The following is an 18,007-nucleotide window of genomic DNA, read 5'->3' as shown; positions in this document are numbered from 1 at the left end:
ATTCTCTGCCCATTGTCCCTGCCTACTCCAACATTCAATTTCCAGATTAATCTTCCTAAAAATCAACTCCAATCAAGCCATTTTCCTACTCTGAAACACATTTTTACACTCTACTGCCTAGTGATATAATTACAAACTCTTCCCTTGGCAGCTCCATCCTGCTAACTCAGTAATTCTGACTCATTTTTCTCATTCCACACAGTTCGCAGAACAGTACACTCCCATCAGTAATGTCTCACATCACCTGCAGTGCTCTTCAAGGAACGAAGTAGTACACTCAGGGGCACATAACAGGCTCTGAGTAAAACAGTTGTAACACGTATATAACCCAACAGCTCTGTGGTTCTAACTATATGCAGGTACATTTTGAGGATTTTTTTTTTTTGAGCATTTTAAAAGTATGAACTTGGGTTGCCTACGTGGCTCAGTCGGTTAAGTCTCTGCCTTCAGCTCAGGTCATGATTCCAGGGTCCTGGGATGAAGCCCTGTGTTGAGCAACCTGCTTCTCCATCTGCCACTCCCCCCTACTCATGACCTCTCTCTGATAAAGAAATAAAATCTTTTTAAAATTATTTTTAAAAGTATGAACTCATTGAATTCACCTTATAGTCCTATGCAGTAACATTATCATTATTCCATATGCTAGTGAAGAAACTGAGGCTCAGAAGGATAAGCATTTCTTCCAAGGGCATGTGGTTAATCAATGGCAGATAGTCTATCTCAGATAGTCTAGGTCTGCAATCTGTGCTCTTAAATCCTTTGACATGCTGGCTTCCTCCCTGGATTCCAGCCAACTGCTGTCTGCCATGCCTTCTCCAATACTGAAGGCTGAGAATTACTGAGCTCTGTCATTTTCACCAAGGTTCAAAAAAAAAAATCCTATTCTGTCTTGAAAGTGGCCTGAATCCATCTAACGTCCAGTGACTTACTTTTTTTGATCTTCTAAACCACCTTTCTCAGTTACTGCACATCTCTTACTAACCATATACTATCTTTGTTGTCACCAAATTTGTGATATATATATATCACATCTTTATAACTGAATCAAAAAACTTCCAAAACCAAACTCATTATGGACACTGCAAATGGCTCTTCTGATTCCCTGGTTTAATTAACATGACCTTTAATCTAAGTTCAAAGGATTTCTGTCTCCTTTCTCTCCCTTGATGAATCCATATCCACATACAATCCACTTCTGAGTTTTGGTTTTTCATGAATCCTTGATACCACTCTTAATCTTCTCCACGTTTTCTATCTATAGAGTGGGAGATGGTGCAACTGTTAACCAGCCTATGGTAAGCAAGTGATACATTATTGGTTGTTACAATGCTTACGGTTCTCACCACCCTTTCCCCAGCTATCATAAATGCCTTGTGTCGGATCTTCCAGACTCAAGTTTTTGACGTCACATATTCATCCTAAATCCCATTGCCAGTTTAACTTACCTAAGGTACAGCCTTTACCCTGCTCCTACCTACCACCCTTCCCTCCCTGCCATCATGTGCTGAAATAAGAATGCACTTCTCAAGTAGTACCAAAAAATCTACCCATCACACCTTTGATTTATCCTCTGACCTCCTCCCCTATTACTCCACTGTGGGTGTTGTCCCTTCTTTTTTTTTTTAAGATTTTAATTATTTATTGGGTGTTTTACCTTCTAAGCAAATGAGACTAAAGGCTACTCTCATGAAAAGTTCTGTTTTTCCCACTCCATATTTCACTTGTGCCATTTATTTCAATAGAAGTGCTGTCCTCTGCTCATGCACCTTACATCTGGACACATTCGTGATACCTTTTTTCTTAGTGTACTGTCTTGCTTTTGTAGATTCACGATCATTTAAGTCTCTCAACCAGCCTTCTATTTGGCTACTTGCTTATCTTCTTTACTGGATTTGAAAATTCCTGAAGCCAGGAAATGGGCCTTACCCCAGCCCAGTAATCGTGCAACATCAGTCAATACCTTGCATGTAGTAGATCTTAAACGAATATATGTTGGATTGAAATAACTGGTAACCTCCCCCTGATTATATATAGGAAATATGAGTCATTGTTCTAACAGTCCAATCCATCATATGGCAAAGGACATAAACCAGAGGCTAAGATAACTTATGGGAAAACCTTTTAAGTTCTGGGGCACAGGAAGGACATATTGAGATTGATTAAGTCACTCCTGTATCATCTTTAGAATTCCTCAAATCCTGACTCAGTATTTATTTGTATTTCCTTTTTTATATATTTACTTAAATAATTTGTCTCATTGTTTAGCAATAATACCTTACCTTCCTGAAGCTTAATTTCCTTTCCTATAAAACCAGAATAATGTTATCCACTTGGAAGAGTGGTTATGGGGATTAAAGGAAATACAGATCATATTTGATAATTTTATTTATTACTTCTAAAAAATTATTGCATACCATAGGTGCTAAAAGTGTGTTGTTGTTTTCTCCTTTCTTGATGAACATGGTGCTCTTAACTGGAGGGTCCTGCGATCCCGAACTGAAACTGCCTGCCCTAGTGGACAGGACACAAAGGCAGAGAGACCCTATAAACTAGTCTGGGAAGCAGTCTAGTTGTGGGGCAGCCACACATAAACCTTGACCTAGGGGAGCAAAAAGGCCCTGAGATTGACAGTTAACAGTTTCTCATTCTTTCATAAAAATAAAAGATTGGTAAGTGTTAGCAGTATAAAACCCTTCTACATCCCAGAATTCTGCCTTTGGGATTCAGAAGCTTCTACTAAAATCTGTTTTAGAAGGAATGGTCATCTGACTGTACGTTTCACTTTCCTCAGTGATATCACTGTGAGCCACCTCATATCCCTCTGACTTTCCTCCCACTCACCATCTCCTCATTGAAAACAGGATCCTAGGAAAAACTGTGCCTGGAGACTGAGCAGAGCTGAGACTGTAGGTAGCAAATGAGATGGCCCCAGCCGGCTGGATGGGAAGACTGCAGAGCCTGGAAAGCTGGCAGGATCTAAAGAAAACAACTGCCATTCTTATTCACCTAGACCCTCCAAGGCAGTCTTCATCTTCGGAGAAACAGAGAAACACAAGTGATGAGAAAACATTGAACTGACAGAGACACAGCAGTAACACCACCACTGTTGGTTTTCATGGAGCATTGAAGATTCAGATTTGCCTGGGTTCAGTGTTTTTTTTTTCCCTCTTTGTTTCTTATTACATTCTGATTTTTCTTTTTTCCAGTGTTTTTCTCTACTTTCTTCCTGCTCGGTAGCCTCCTTTCAACACTTTTCCAGCATCAAGGCTGTTAAATATACACTGTTAAACATTCTTAACCTGATGTAATGAAGGGAAGGAAGTCAGTCTGAATCAATGACAAGCTGGAGAAATAAGCAATTTTTAAGGAAATGGAGTTTTATTACTCTTAGGGATATACTGAAACTACTGAAAGCAGGAACGGAGCTACAGCACTTAGGAAATGGACGATTGTTTTAACTCCTACATAAGCACATATTGTAATTTTACTGTTTGAAATAAAGTATGTGTGTTTGCTTTTTTTTTCCCCCCTAAAGACCTTTACTCCTTAAATATAAGAACGTATATTTCTTTACAAATTGCTTGGCGAACATTTTTTATTTAGACAGTGCAGATATTGAAGTACGAATGCAAATCTCAGTTGTTTAAAACTTGGTGCTAATGAGGTCAGGACCACACTCTAAATCTCCGAATCTGCCAATTATCTCTATTGCGTGGCCACAGCTATGTGAACGGCAAGCTCTGGTCATAAGAAGTGTTAGGAGAGAGGATGTGGATGAATCCATCCCCTACGCCTCTGCATAATTGGAAAGTGGTTCTGTTTTCATCATCTATGTACTGTGGTTAGTAGTTTCATCTTTCCTAATTAGCATCAGCTATCTTAGAATTTTAAAAATAATTTTAGCACCATCATTGTGACTATAGTAATTTATCTGGTATTTCAACTTTCTGTGGTGTGGTAGTGTGACTTAAAATTAGATGAGCATTTTTCTGTTTTCAGTTACATTTCCTGCATGTATAGTTATATCCTACTTGTTAAGGCTAATACTATTTGAGCTCATTGAATTGCATCTGAACTCTGAGGGAAAAATAACGATCCATTTTATGAGATGAGTGATTTTTACAAACTTCTCATTCCAACTGAAAGAGTGCTCTTTTCCCCCCTTGATTAAAATGTATTTCTCAATTAAATTAAAATGCAAATATAGACAGTCTGTGTTTATGGTTTTAATAGAATTATTTAAGGAAGGTTTTAAATCAACCTGCTGTTAATATTTCATGCAAGAACGGTTAGTTTTATTGTTGGCCTGGTACAGCCATGTTCCATTTTCAAAATGACTTAAAGCGCTGTGAAAACTCAATCACGCTGCCCAGGTTTTATCAGTTTTTGGCCGCTCCTCTCTAGGATGTTTAAATGGACTTCTTTCCTATATACTTTGTAAGTTATGCCAGTGATGTTGGAGAAATATCAAGTACTAAAACTTAAGAACCCCTTGAAACTGAGTTAGGGACAATTTACTTTCTCTCTCTCTCTCTCTCTCTCTTTTTTTTTTTTTTGTTTGTTTCGTTTGGGTTTTGGTTTTGTTTTTTCTTTTTTGTTTTTATTTTTTTGGGGGGGAGGGATTTTTTGTTTTTTTTTTTTTTTTGGTTTTTAAAGAAATAGTTTATAACAAAATTGAATCAACTCAAATTTAAGAGAATCATATTTTATAATTTATTATGAAATTAAAGATTTGGAAAAGTATTTCAAGAAGCCATTTAGTTCAGCCTTTTAAGCTACATTATAAATATAACTTTTTTGTATTAGAAATTGCATCTAATAATATGGATTTAATTATGATCCTGGTAGAATATTTTTTTTTCAGCTTTCTAAAGAGGTGTTTTAGTGTTGTCAAATACCATGATAAAATAATTTTTAAATGATATTTTATAACTTGACCTTTTTCTTTTTTTGTCATTTTTAGTGATCTCAGTGAAAACCAAATTCAGGCAATTCCAAGGAAGGCTTTCCGTGGGGCAGTTGACATTAAAAATCTGTAAGTATTCTTTTCTAATATATACTGTCGTCTTATAGTTACCTATTTTTAATGTTAAATTTATATTAAATAATGTGTCAAAAGAAAAGTCAAAGGCCTATTTGTCTTTATGCTTGGTTAGGAGAGCTTGTAACAGTAAGTCTTAAATTGTTTTTACAAGCTATTTGGGGAAATTCCCATGTAAAAGATGTCTTGCATCTGAAGCTGTTATCAAATTCATTCTTCGAACTTTATGGTTAATCTTATGAAATCTCAAGAAATGAGTTGATTAAAAGGTATTTACAATGCATTTTCTCCACTTTTACTGTCAGCGTACATCAATAACTCCCTTTTCTGTTGTTATCTGTGTTTACTGGAAATGCAGAATATAAACTATTTTTTTCTAGAAAGAGTAGATAATATTTTCTTGTTACAGATGCCTGGAGCCTAGAGCTGTGGCTAGCTCTCTTTTTCTTTCTTTCTTTCTTTCTTTTTTTTTTTTTTTTTTACCACTTCAAAATCACTGTTTTCATTATATGCCAAAAGTGTGAGAGTGAGAGAAAATTATGTCTTTCCCTTTGTGTGACTATTTTTCTTACATATTTTCTCCGTGTATCTTTATGGAAGAATATGTGTATAGCCCTCTTTCAAAAGAAAAAAAAAAAACATGAAGTAAAGGGAACCGTGTTTCTGAATTTTCCCTTTATACATCTAGTGTCTTGTGTAGAGTGGTTTATTGTTTGTTTGTTTGTTTGTTTCTGCAAGTGCCTATTTCTTTGAAGATACATATTGGATTTAAGATTTCAGTGACAATCCTAATTTTGTCAATATGTATCTTTATAAATTCTAAAATACTGCACGCGCCTTTGTAAATTATTGGTTTTGATTGACTGCAAATGCTAGGACATAAAGTGTTGTCCTTAGCTTTCACATTAGTTTGGAATGTAGGGGGAAAAAGCCTCTCCCAGCTGAGATTAACTACCAGGAATTCAATATTTCTTAGCTAGTGATAAACAGCGCAGGCACTTTTCAAGAATTAACTTATATTCGGCATTCTCCATGGTGGGATACAACATTATTATTCCAGTAGGAAGAGTGAGACAGATGTTTTCTGTCGTCAAAGAGGATGACTGCTTATAAAGCTATAAGGTTCAGCCTCTGCATCTTCTCCTCAATGTAAATGATTTTTGCGTTAAATCCATACTTTCTAAATGTACAGGTGAAGGCAGAATGTGTAGATTTAAATGTGTAGAGCCAATAAAGTTCTGGCCCTAGGTTTTCATGAATGTTTGCATGTAAGGGGATTTTATTTGCTTTCTTATTTTATCTTCTCTTGCTAGAGTTTGAGGAGGTCTTCTGGTAGATTCTGAGATGGAAGGTGTTAAAACTACCTTTGTATACTATGTCTCATCAGAACTATATGAAGATCCCAGCACAACACCTACTCAAGTTGCCTGTATGTCACTTAAAAGGATAGTCATGGCTATAGTTGACCATTCTCTGGGAATGCCACTTGCAATCTCCAAATCCTTAAAACAGGTGGCTTTTAATCTTCTTAGTAAAGATATTCAGGGAATCCAAGTTTATAAGTAACCCATCTTCCATATTTAAGGATAGATTTGGGAATGAGATACCAGTCATGATGGGATTCCTTCATATATCCTCTTCATTTATCCTTAAAGACTATGATTTTAGAAGTTTAGAGATAAAAAGAAAAGTAAGATCCTAGCCAGTTTACTATGAAGAATGTGATACTTATCCGTGTCTAGTATAAGTCAGTTGGACATGGGGCTAATAAGTGGAAAAAGAAAATATAGCAGAAAGTACTAAATTTTCATCAGACCCTGATTTATAAACAAGATATTATGTGCTATAAGTTCTGAGGAAAGAAAAATAAAAATTATGGCTTGAGGTCATCAGGGAAACATAGGAAAGAGTTCCTGAAAGAAAATATAAAGGAGTCTTCCAGGATCTTGATTCATGTTATGCGTTGGTGAGTTACAGCAGAGAAGGGTAGATTGAAGAAGTTAGAATCTATTAAAGAATCAATGCAAAGTTAGAATCAATCTCCACTGTTCTCGCTGCCTTACACATAACAATGTCAAATACCTTTAGAGCAGCATTGAAATACCACAATGCATTTCTAGGTTTATTTAATTAATTAGGATCATAGCTACAATTCTATAGAATTTTACAGTTAAAATGCATGTTTCTATAACTGAAACATTGTTCAAACTACATTGTTCCAAGAAAAAAATAGTTTCATGGGGCTTTGTATGAAGATAAGTTTTATCATTAAAAGTTAAGAAGATGCCTGCTAAAATATGTTAGAATTGAGGGTAAATTTTAATTCATATTATTATTAAAAGTAACCATCAGTCATCAAGTAACAACTCAATAAAAGTCCATAAATTCAGTGTGGGAAGGAGAAGTATAGTATACTCTGTTCTACTTACCATTCCACTGTGGCAATTACAGTTTGGATAATCCTGCAAGGTGGATGGCTACTGTTCCAACTCATTCAGAGAATAAAAGAGAAAAAAGTCTAGACAGAAGAAATATGTTCTTTAGCTGCATTACGACGATACGACGATATTTTGTATAGAGCTGTCTAAATGTTCAGTCTGATGCACTGTAACAGGTTTATTGGATTTACCACATTCAGGCCTTATTCATAGCAAATTCCAGTTATCAGAAGATTTTCACTGGAAGCACTTACTCTAATCTTGTGGATTCACTAAGTATGCCCAAGGCAGTATCTTAACAATAAGAAACTGATGCTGTGAATATTTTGCAAATTAGCAGATTTTATTCCTCTTCCTCCAGGCAAGACACACTAAAACTATTCTAGGCAGATGAACATTTTATCTTGCTCTTAAATATCTCCGGGGAGGAATTCCCATAACTTTTTGCTTATTGCTATTAATTTCTTAACTGGAAGAAAACTCTGTATATTTTATTTTGTTACCTAATTTTCTCCAGCCACAACTTAAACCACTTTCTTTTTCCTGACATTTTAGATTGTAATATCTGAGAATAACAAGATCATGTTAAAATACCAACTAAATTATAGTGTTTATAATAGTCACTGGCAGCACTTTTCCATAGTATTTACATGTTTTTAAATTCCCCACTCAAGTATGAATTAAAGTAGCAAAACCATATTATTACCAAGTGAAGCCTCACAAAAATAAGCCTTCTATATGTGTTTAATTTATTGAAACACTGATGAGGTAAAGCCTTGCTGCCTCCTGATCAGATTTTGAATTAAAACATGTTATATTATTTAAACTACTTTGTTTGCAAGTATCTATGAGGTATTTCCATTTAATTGAATAATTTAAAAGAATATTTAAATTAAGCCTTGCTTTATTGCTGGGACTCATGAACTTATTCTCTAAGCATGCCTCTTAACAGATTAAAGATTTTCTAAGTCTCTTGTTTTTATGACAAAACATTCCTAGTTATAATTATTCCCAGATTTAAGCAAGAAAACTGTACAGATATATGAGCTTAAAATTGCAATAGATTGCTCGTTGCTCTTCATATCACAAGAGTAAACGTTAACATATTTTTAGTTTCTTTAGTGAGCACAACATAAACACTTAAAATAGTTAAATTACAACATGCATCATTTTGGATATACTTGTAAGGTAAATCAAACCTGCTTTTTTCTTCTTTCATTTTGCAGTACACGCTCAAAGTGTACTCTGTGTTCCAGTCAAACTGTAATGTTTATTGTCTTTATAAATAAAGACATGTCTTTTCCATTTGCTTGCATTATCTGAATTCCCTTAACCCTATATGAGTTGTACCAACCTTTTGCAGGAAAACCACCTCTCAGTAAAAAACAGGTTAGGGAAAATATTTGTATTTATCTTTTAAAAAATATTTAAATTCAATTTAGTTAACATATAGTGTGTTGTCAGTTTCAGGGTAGAATTTAGTGATTGATCAGTTGCATATTACATGCAGTGCTCATTACATCAAGTGCCCTCCTTAATGCCCATTACCCAATTACCCTACCCCCCACTCACCTGCCCTCCAGCAACACTGTTTGTTTCCTAGAGTTAAGAGTCTCCTATGGTTTGCACCACCGTCTGTTTTCATCTTATTTTATTTTTCCTTTTTTTAACATGCATTAATTTATAGACAAGGGTCAGGTTGTAAGGTGATTTAATTTTGTTTTCTTTGAGCAAGTCATCATATTATTTGGAAATAAATATGTATAGCCATGACTTTTAGGAAACAAATCATTCAATTTGAGTTGCAATGATTATTGGCAGTAAGATTTGGCAAACAGGAAAGACAGAGTTAATATATATGTTATCATATAGCTATTTATATTATTTAGAAATTTCATTTTTTTGGAACTCTGTCTTCAATTTATTCTATTGATGAAGCCATTAAAACCCATAGAAGGAAAATACACCATCCTAGACTAGAGACACAGAAAGACTTCTGTATTTTACTTTATTTTTTACATTCCCCTGGTTTTAAATACTAGGGAAATTAGTATCCCACAAGATACTGCGTACCAGTAAGGGAACAAGTGTTGCTTACATATTATAAAATCAATATGTAACAATTAGAAGAGTGTATTTTGTATTTTACCATGCAAATGAAAGACTCCTTTTAGCTTTGTCTTATGAATTGTTGTAATTGCAAATTATCTGCTATAATCAGCTAGCTTTCCTGTTTAGTTCCTTATATTTCTTACCAGACTTATATACTTAGTATATTATCATAAAAATAAAATTTACTGATACCAAATTTAAATTATATCTTTTAGTCCTTCCAACTCTTTCTTAGAGTGTTTTCAGTAAACCTGAGGCTGAGGAGACTTTGAAGAGGAGGCTGGTTTCTCACTGAAGGGGCCTGCTATCTTTCGTGTTAGATTAAATGCCACAGGTCTTAGGTGAGATATCTTCTGAACAAACCTGTAGAGATGGCTCGTCATTTGGATAGTTAGTACAAAACTTAAGTTTCATTTCAATGAATACAGCTCCTCTTAAATATCCAGAATCTTGTCTGCAGACAGTGTGGGTGCTCTGGAGAAGCTAGCTGTACCATGGGAACTGTCCATGGTCCTGTAACCTGCCTGGTTTGCAGTCGCTCAGGAGGCAGCCTGAATTGTGATAATCCCCACAACTACAGTCAAGTTTTCTAACAACGTCTCCAACTTTGCATTTTGCTCTGTCTGCAGGGTGTCTTAGCATTTTTCTTCAATGACATTATTTTGTTATGTGAAAGTGAATTTATACAACATATAATCATAAACACTTTCCAAAACAAAATAAAACAAACAAAACACAAGACTATCTGAGTGATAGGGAATCCAGTTCACATATGTATAAAATAAGACTTGGTGTGATCTTCCCATGGCTGCTATGTTTTCCTTGAGATAGAACATATCCTTAGTTTTCTTGCTTCCCCAACCCTGAACCGGCACACTTTGCTACTTCTGAACTATTACAGTAGTGTACGGATTGAATTTTGATCTCTAGTCTGTATTCTCATTTGTTATGTTTATCGTTGCAGGCAAATTTGTTTTTATAAAGCACTGTTTTTGTTTTGTTTTGTTTTGTTTTGCTTCTGTTTTAATCCCATCACTCCCTGGCTCAAAAATCATTCAGCTTATTAAAAACAACAATTCTTTGTTTTGGCCCTATGGCAAAGTCCTGGGGGTATAACAGAATATTGTCATAGTTTTACAGGTTCTGAGGAATGTAAAATCTTTCCTGAGAGAACAGAGGCTTTTATTGAATAGCATGCTTTCTTTAGATATTTTGATTTCTCCTAACATTCTGATATCCACCCAAGCTTCCAGCCCCCTCTCCCAGTGAATCTGCACACAAGCTCTTTGCTCAAGCCATAATGACCTCTCTCTTACAAACATTCATTGTGAACATTGTAAAACCTTGTTCACAGCTGTTCTTGAGTGGGTCTTTTCCCTCCACAGGGAATACCCAGTTTTATTTTCTGTCTTTTTGGATTCTACCTGTTTTGTTTTGTTTTAGGTTCAGGATTTTTCTTTCCTCACACAAACTACTTCAGCATAGGGCGATCTGTTCCTTCCCTGACATTCTATAGCACTCTTTACGTGCTGACTTTGTCTTTGAAGTTTGGCCACCAGAGATTGAGCTGAACCTTTCGTTTGCAGAATGAACAGTTCCTGAATCTCTTTCCCTGAATACTTGCTATTGAGTGGGGACTTTAGCAATACACAGATTTAAATTTGAATCAAGATTTCACTGCTTATTTACTTTGAGTAAGTTATTAAACTTCTGTGAGCTTCACATCCTCTTCTATAAAATCAGAATGATGAGAACATTTAGCTTTTCAAGTTAATGTAAGGAAAAATGAGATAATATCTACAGACCCTGCTATTTGCTATGCATTCAGTAAATGTAAGCAATTGTTAATTGTTATTGTCAGTTTCAGTTTCTACCACCTTTGATTAGGGTACAAGAGCTACTAGAAAATGAAGGACTAGGCTTGGTTGTTTTTCATCCATTTTCTGGTACCATGTCTCTTAGAACTTACCTTTCACTTTTCCCTAATAAATTAGCAAGTGGATATAACTTTATACCATAGACAATTTCAATAAAAACTGAGATTCTTTATTCCTAAGCAAAAAACTCCACAGCGTTTTTCTTGAAAGATTTCAAAAGGACCAAATTCTCAAATATATTAGTTAGCATTCCTCAAGGGACAGTCCTTCCTTTGGTAGATTTATTCACTAATACCTGGGTTAGCACTGATGTGCTTTTATGCTGAGGTTAAATGGCATGGTTGCCAAAACTTCAGTCTAGGGTGGGTGTTCATTCATATGGGTCAATTTACATTATTCTCATGTCCTCTATCCATTATAACTTAAATCTTGAATTACTTCTTTAAGAGTCATTATTGGTATAAGATTTGTATATTTAGGCACTCATATTGACTTGAATTTTATACACACAAGGGAAGAAATAGAACAGATCATACCCATATCCTTAACAACATTTTATTTCTGCCATTTGATTTATATGTTTTATCAGGTTTCTTTCCAAATGGCAAAATGCTGTTTCTCCTTCCTATTGATTCTAATCACTTTGATATATTATTTTAAGTCAACTAAGCTTTTGGAGTTTGCCATTTATAGCAATATGAATATGAACTAAACTTCTATTTTAGTGCTCAAAAAACCCTGGAGAATCAGAGCATAGTTATAATACGTTTTGTTGAAATATTGGGAGACTCTATCTGGCTTTAAAGTTATATTTTTAAAGATTTTATGTATTTATTTTAGAGAGAGAGAACAAAGTGGGGAGAGGTGCAGAGAGGGAGGGAGAAGCAGAGAGAGAGAATCTCAAGCAGACTCCATGCTGAGTTTGGAACCCAACACTGGATCAACCTCACAAACCTGAGATCATGACCTGAGCTGAAACCAAGAGTCAGGTGCTTAACTGACTGAGCCACTCAGGCACCCTGGCTTTAAAGTTTTTGAAGACTTTTTATGTTCTGTATTGTTTCAGAGTTAAGTAAAATTTTATGGTGTTTGAATTCTCACAAAAAGAAAATCAGTTGGTAATACGATCTTATTACTTGGACACTGCAGTGCAACATAAATTTTCTATGAGTAAGGACAAAAACAAATAAAGTTAATGCAGGAAGGTGAGTTTGTATATGTAATTCAAACATAGTATGTATCCAGATTTTAATAACTGAAAACAGGAAGACCCTGAAAAAAATGTAAAAAGTTACAGAATGCTGTAAGTATCTCTAGATATATTTCAGGAAAATTTGCCAAGTAAGCAAATTTTCAACCTTTCTGTTATTTAATATGCATATTTCTAAAATTTATATTCATCAGCATTATATATTGTTGCTCATACCTAGAATTAATCAAAATCTGAAACGAGGCTAAATCATTTTTTGTGTTGAAGAAAATCAGATCTGCTTTAGAAACTTCATGTGTGTGAGGCTCAGAGTAACACCTGCTTGATAAAGATAAACTACATTATCAAAGACTAAATTTACCAGGTCAAGGAAAAATTAAAACAAGCAATCTAGTGTTATTTTGGAACAACCTAAGAGAAATAGCGACCAATGAAAAAAGAATCATAGAATGTTAATGCTGAAAGAGAGCTTGAAGTTTTCTAGTCTTTTAACATCGTTAATTGCATGAAATTAAAGATAAAGCACTTGCTTTAGAATGCACCCTTACAAACTAGAACAATGAAGGTTAAGATAGAGATGGAATTCAAACAGAAACAGAGGAGACTGGAGGTAGGAAATACAGGAGAGAGGCCACAAAATCTGTGCTAGGATACGTCAGCTGAAGGTCTGAAAGAAATCGCTGATAATACTATATCTGCGCTGTTCTTTCTCTCCAGAAAATAAAAAAGAAGTGCTCGCTTGCTCCCTGTGGGACGTGACCCTTATACCAGGAAAGCATCCTGAAGCTGTTCCTAATGTATCTTAGTGCTCTTATTATCCAAAGATCAACAAATTTACCCTGTGTTTGGCTGAATAATTGGAATACTACTTTTTGGAGAAGTAAAAAACAAAACAAAACAAAAACTTCTCCTCTTACTAATGCCTTAATTCAGAGTAATTTCATTGCACAATTGGAAATCACTTCTAAACAGAATCAGCCTGTCACTAAATCTGAGAACAGATCCTTTCCTGTTTACAGAAAGCAGAAAGGCCCCCGGTGTTGGTCTTGAAAAGATGGTAGAGAAGGAAGTGAACTGGGTGAGAGAAACAAGGTGCAAAAAATAGTCCCAAATCCCTGAAGTAAAGTATGCTTTTGCATGGTGTTGACACTCTTTATCTTAAACCATATACAGACAAATGGACGTTTTTTTGCAGAGAGATTTTTCTCATGGGCAGTCAGAGCGGGCACAGCACTCTGCTTAAACATTCCTTTCGATATAAGGAAATCCACCAGTTGATGAAAAATTATTCATTTTGATTTTTCTCTCATACAAGTAACTTTTTCATACAATACCTTCGTTTTCAGAAGGTCGACGGCCTGAGCCATGATTGCATTCAGAAAACTAAGGAAAACTTTGGTCCTATGAAAGCCAAATATCCTTGTGCTTTAATACCAAGGACTTGGGTTTCTGTTAAGAATCGGAAGCATGCAACCATGAGCGATGTTGAAGAGGGATGAAATTACCAAAGTTTCCCGCAGTGTCTCAACTTCTGGTGGTATAGTGAAAGTAATCTGCTTTTCAGTCCCTGTAGAACAAGATTTGCTTGAGTGCTTTCTGGCATGCTAGGTCTTCCCCTTTGTGTATAGTATGCATGATTTAAAAGAAGCAGTGTCAGCACTGACTTATACATTGACAGCTAAGGATAATAAGATATGGGCAAACATACAGCTCACCCTTTTACAGATTAACCTGGAGACTGCATTAGGCAAATTTGATAGCATTAAAAGATTTTGCCAATTTGTCTGGAAACAATTTCTCTTTTGTGGTGTGTCAAGGGTAACACTTCATGCCATTGTACTAATTTAAATGGCTTTGATAAATTGTTCAAGAGGTTAGAGAATAGTAGTGTAGATATATATTTAGCACTTTAAAATAAAAAGGCTGTTAACTTAATTGTTAAAAGAATTTAATCTGTAAAAATCAAAGGTGCTCAAGAATGTAAGTGTTTTCTTGGAACCACAGCAGCCATATTACATCATGAAGCTTTAAAAGTCTTCTTAGAAAATAAAATTATCCTTCTGCATTACTTCTTAATAAGTAGAAATGCTTAAGCTATTACAGTAGCATGGATGGTACCTATTATTTGGGGAAAGCCTTAGTTTATAAAAGCAATAAAACCATATCTTCTCCAGAGTTGGCCTTTTTTTTTTTTTAATGTTGCAGGTCCTAGATTGTACCATTTGCATGACATCAAGGTAGTCTGTGTCCCCTAGAGACCTTCTTTAAAATGAGATGTATATTTCATGAGACATTCCCTATGTACATAATTTCTAAAGTAAGGATTTTGAAGAAGCCCCTCTGAAAGTCACTGGATTAAATCATTGCACCTTTATTCCGTAGCCTTGTGAGAGAAACAGCTGTTTTACGGGAATGTTGAAACAGTACTTTAAGAATACACCTCAAACGTGAATTAGCCTTTTTGGTGAATTTCGCACTTGAAACGAGGACAGGATTCATTTGTATTATGACCATAGTCTGAGCCCTGTACATCTGATTCCCTCCCAATGCATGGAGAACTGACAATTCACCTGACTATTTCATCAAACATTTTGTTTCTGTCTCAAGTGAAGCCTTAAAATACTTTTCTTTACTGGAATAATAATATCGCTAAGCATCAAGCTACTAGACTTAAACAACAACTGCTTGTGTGTTTAAAAAAAGAATTTAAAATAATATAAAGATAGAACAGGTAGGATTTAGTACTTAGCTGTTTATTTCAACCAAATAAATAGGTCAGCCTGGATAAAGAAAATTGTAATTCCAAAAACAAGCAGCAGGAACAAACTGATTTAACCAAGTTTGGAGTAACTTTGTCTTTTCATCTTTGAATTATAACAAATGAGTGCTCAACTACAAGAGAAGATTCATTTGTTGGCATTTTGTACTATTTAGAAGGAACTGATAAAGCTTTTACACTCTTTAGCGTAGATTGGTGTAGTGTTTTAATGATGTTGCTGCAGTATGCGTTCTTGCGTTTGCAGCTAAAATTAACATCTTTGAGGAAAGCAAAAAGATTAATTTCTTAATACTTTATAACTTATTTTCTGGAAATTTGGGGAGTTTCTTAGCTGGAAGTATGCATATTTACAGTGCAGGGAAATCACATGTAAGGACACACATTGCAAATCATGGATATTAAGCAAAGCGTAATGCAGAACAAGGGCTCGCTTTCTAAAGTGTTTTCCTGGTTGGGAATAGCAGGGAGGTATGTGGGACTTCATTTCTCTCTTGCGATTGGGAGTTCTCTAAGGAAAACTGCTTTTAAAAGAAGAAAACCTAAAAGTAGTCTTGCTCTTTCTTGCCAAGGATGGTGAAATTAACATGCAGCTGGGCGTCTCTGATAAATGGATTCGGTTAGGTCACTGAGGGGGTGCATGTGACATTAAGTGATTTACAGTCCTTTACCTTAATGAAATTGTTTCAGCAAGATGACGCTGAAAGCTCTTAATGGATAGCTTTTCTTGATGTAATGAAATTGCGTTCCTATGGCATTTAATATAAGGCACAGTTATTATTTACTGGAGCTTTCCAAGGGCTGCTATTTGCACAGACAGTTCAGAACAAAAAGAGATCTCAGTCGCAGTACGGAGGCCAGAATGGCTTGTGACATTCTTAAGCAGATGAGTGTATTTGTGACAGCATTTCAGTTCCTGCAGCCAGGGCTTCCTAGACCCATCAGGGGACTTCCTTTCACCCAACCCAGATAGTCTTCAGCCTTTTACATATATTCTTCTAATCTGTTTACAGGCAACTGGATTACAACCAGATCAGCTGTATTGAAGATGGGGCATTTAGGGCTCTGCGGGACCTGGAAGTGCTGTAAGTGTTGCTTCTCTCTCTGACTCTTTTGAAAACGGGAGCTTTGTGTCTGGGGAGTGCTCATGGGGGAGCTTATCCGCTAGCTCAAAACCTTGTGTCAGGACTGTCTCTTAGGAAGATACCTTAAGTCACTCCTGGGGAATATACAGAGAACTTGAAATGTGTGTGCACATAACCGTGGGCATCATTTCTGCATGTTTAGGTAAAAATGTCTCTTGAGGGAGAATATTCAGATATTCACACTACTGTCCGGTACGTGTTTCTCCTTATAACAAAATATTTTCAGTCATAGGATTTGTGAGAATGCCCAGAATTGCTAAATATTAAGATTTAAGATCAGTTGTGTCAAAAAAATGACAACAAAAAAAATAAAACCTCTTTAGTTGCTGACAAGTTGGAATATTGTGTAGTTGCCATGCGATGGGAAAACGTTTTCTCGTTTTGAGATGTCACTTGTAACTGGATAACATCATTTTTGAAAGATGATTTTGAGATCTGTTTTCTAATTTTAATAAGCTGCCCACTGGGTCCATTTTAAAGTCTTCACTACTGACTCAGTAAAGCACAGCCCTCAGCTCTGAATTGTAACTGGCATCCTCTCTTTCCTTGCTAGGTAGGTATGGCTGACAAAAATGGGTTAGAGGCAACTGAGTAATCTCTACAGATCTCTGACTTGGTAAAATAATTTTAATGAAGTTATTCTAATGAAAAATAATTTTAATGTAAACTGGAGTTACTAAAGTGTTTGAAATCGCCTATACATTTGTGGGATTTTTTTTTTCCTGCCAGAGATTCACCAGTCTAGCTTTTAAAATAAATTTGCAGATTTCTGTCCCAAATAAAATTATTTCTCTCTGCTATAATTCATCCCTGACTAAATTTATTCAGAATCCAAAATTGAATTAAATATGAAGAGGTTTTGAATTTTTAGTCCATGTGGTAAAAATTATCCAGGAATCATGAAATCCTCCTGAAAAAAAAAAAAAAAAGATTCCATTACTTTAAAAATTGAGTTTGAGGAACAGAATGTAATGCTAGAAAAAGTTTGATGTTTTGACAAAACATTTCTGATTATTTTTAAGGACTTAACATAAGAACTAGTTGATTGGGATAAACTGTTATAAGAACATATATCACTATCTATCCACGTGACAAGTCACCTTTATTTCTGTTGGTAACAGTCTAACTTTTTCTCTAGGGAAAACATTCAGAGTGCTTATCCTAAACATTGTAGTTACAAGGCCACTTTTTATTTTTATTCATATACAAAGCTCAGTTTGCTATTTCAGAGTCAGAATAATGAGGATACAACTACGGTTTCATGATAGTAGTCTGATGTCAAAACCATAGTCAATGTTGTAAACTTGGTATATGAAGAGACTACCATGGGTGTTATTTAATTGAACGGATCTTATCAAGCCAAAAATGTATTACCATGTCAATACTTCTAACTAGGAATAGGAGCAAC

The 18,007-nt window shown here is 35.3% G+C and overlaps 1 protein-coding gene across 2 annotated transcripts in view; it reads left to right on the top strand.

Annotated features, from left to right (window-relative positions):
• SLIT2 (slit guidance ligand 2) overlaps positions 1–18,007 on the top strand; it is a 356,666-nt gene that overhangs the window by 211,272 nt on the left and 127,387 nt on the right. For both annotated transcript variants that reach the window (XM_082728507.1, XM_082728506.1), the window contains exons 5-6: positions 4,964–5,035; positions 16,468–16,539. In XM_082728507.1, the coding sequence (XP_082584633.1) occupies positions 4,964–5,035; positions 16,468–16,539 (144 nt within the window). The remainder of the gene's footprint in view (positions 1–4,963; positions 5,036–16,467; positions 16,540–18,007) is intronic.

This window comes from Mustela nivalis (genome assembly GCF_964662115.1).
Source record: "Mustela nivalis genome assembly, chromosome: 4".
Lineage (NCBI taxonomy): Eukaryota > Metazoa > Chordata > Mammalia > Carnivora > Mustelidae > Mustela > Mustela nivalis.
This window is presented reverse-complemented; position numbering and strand designations above follow the sequence as displayed.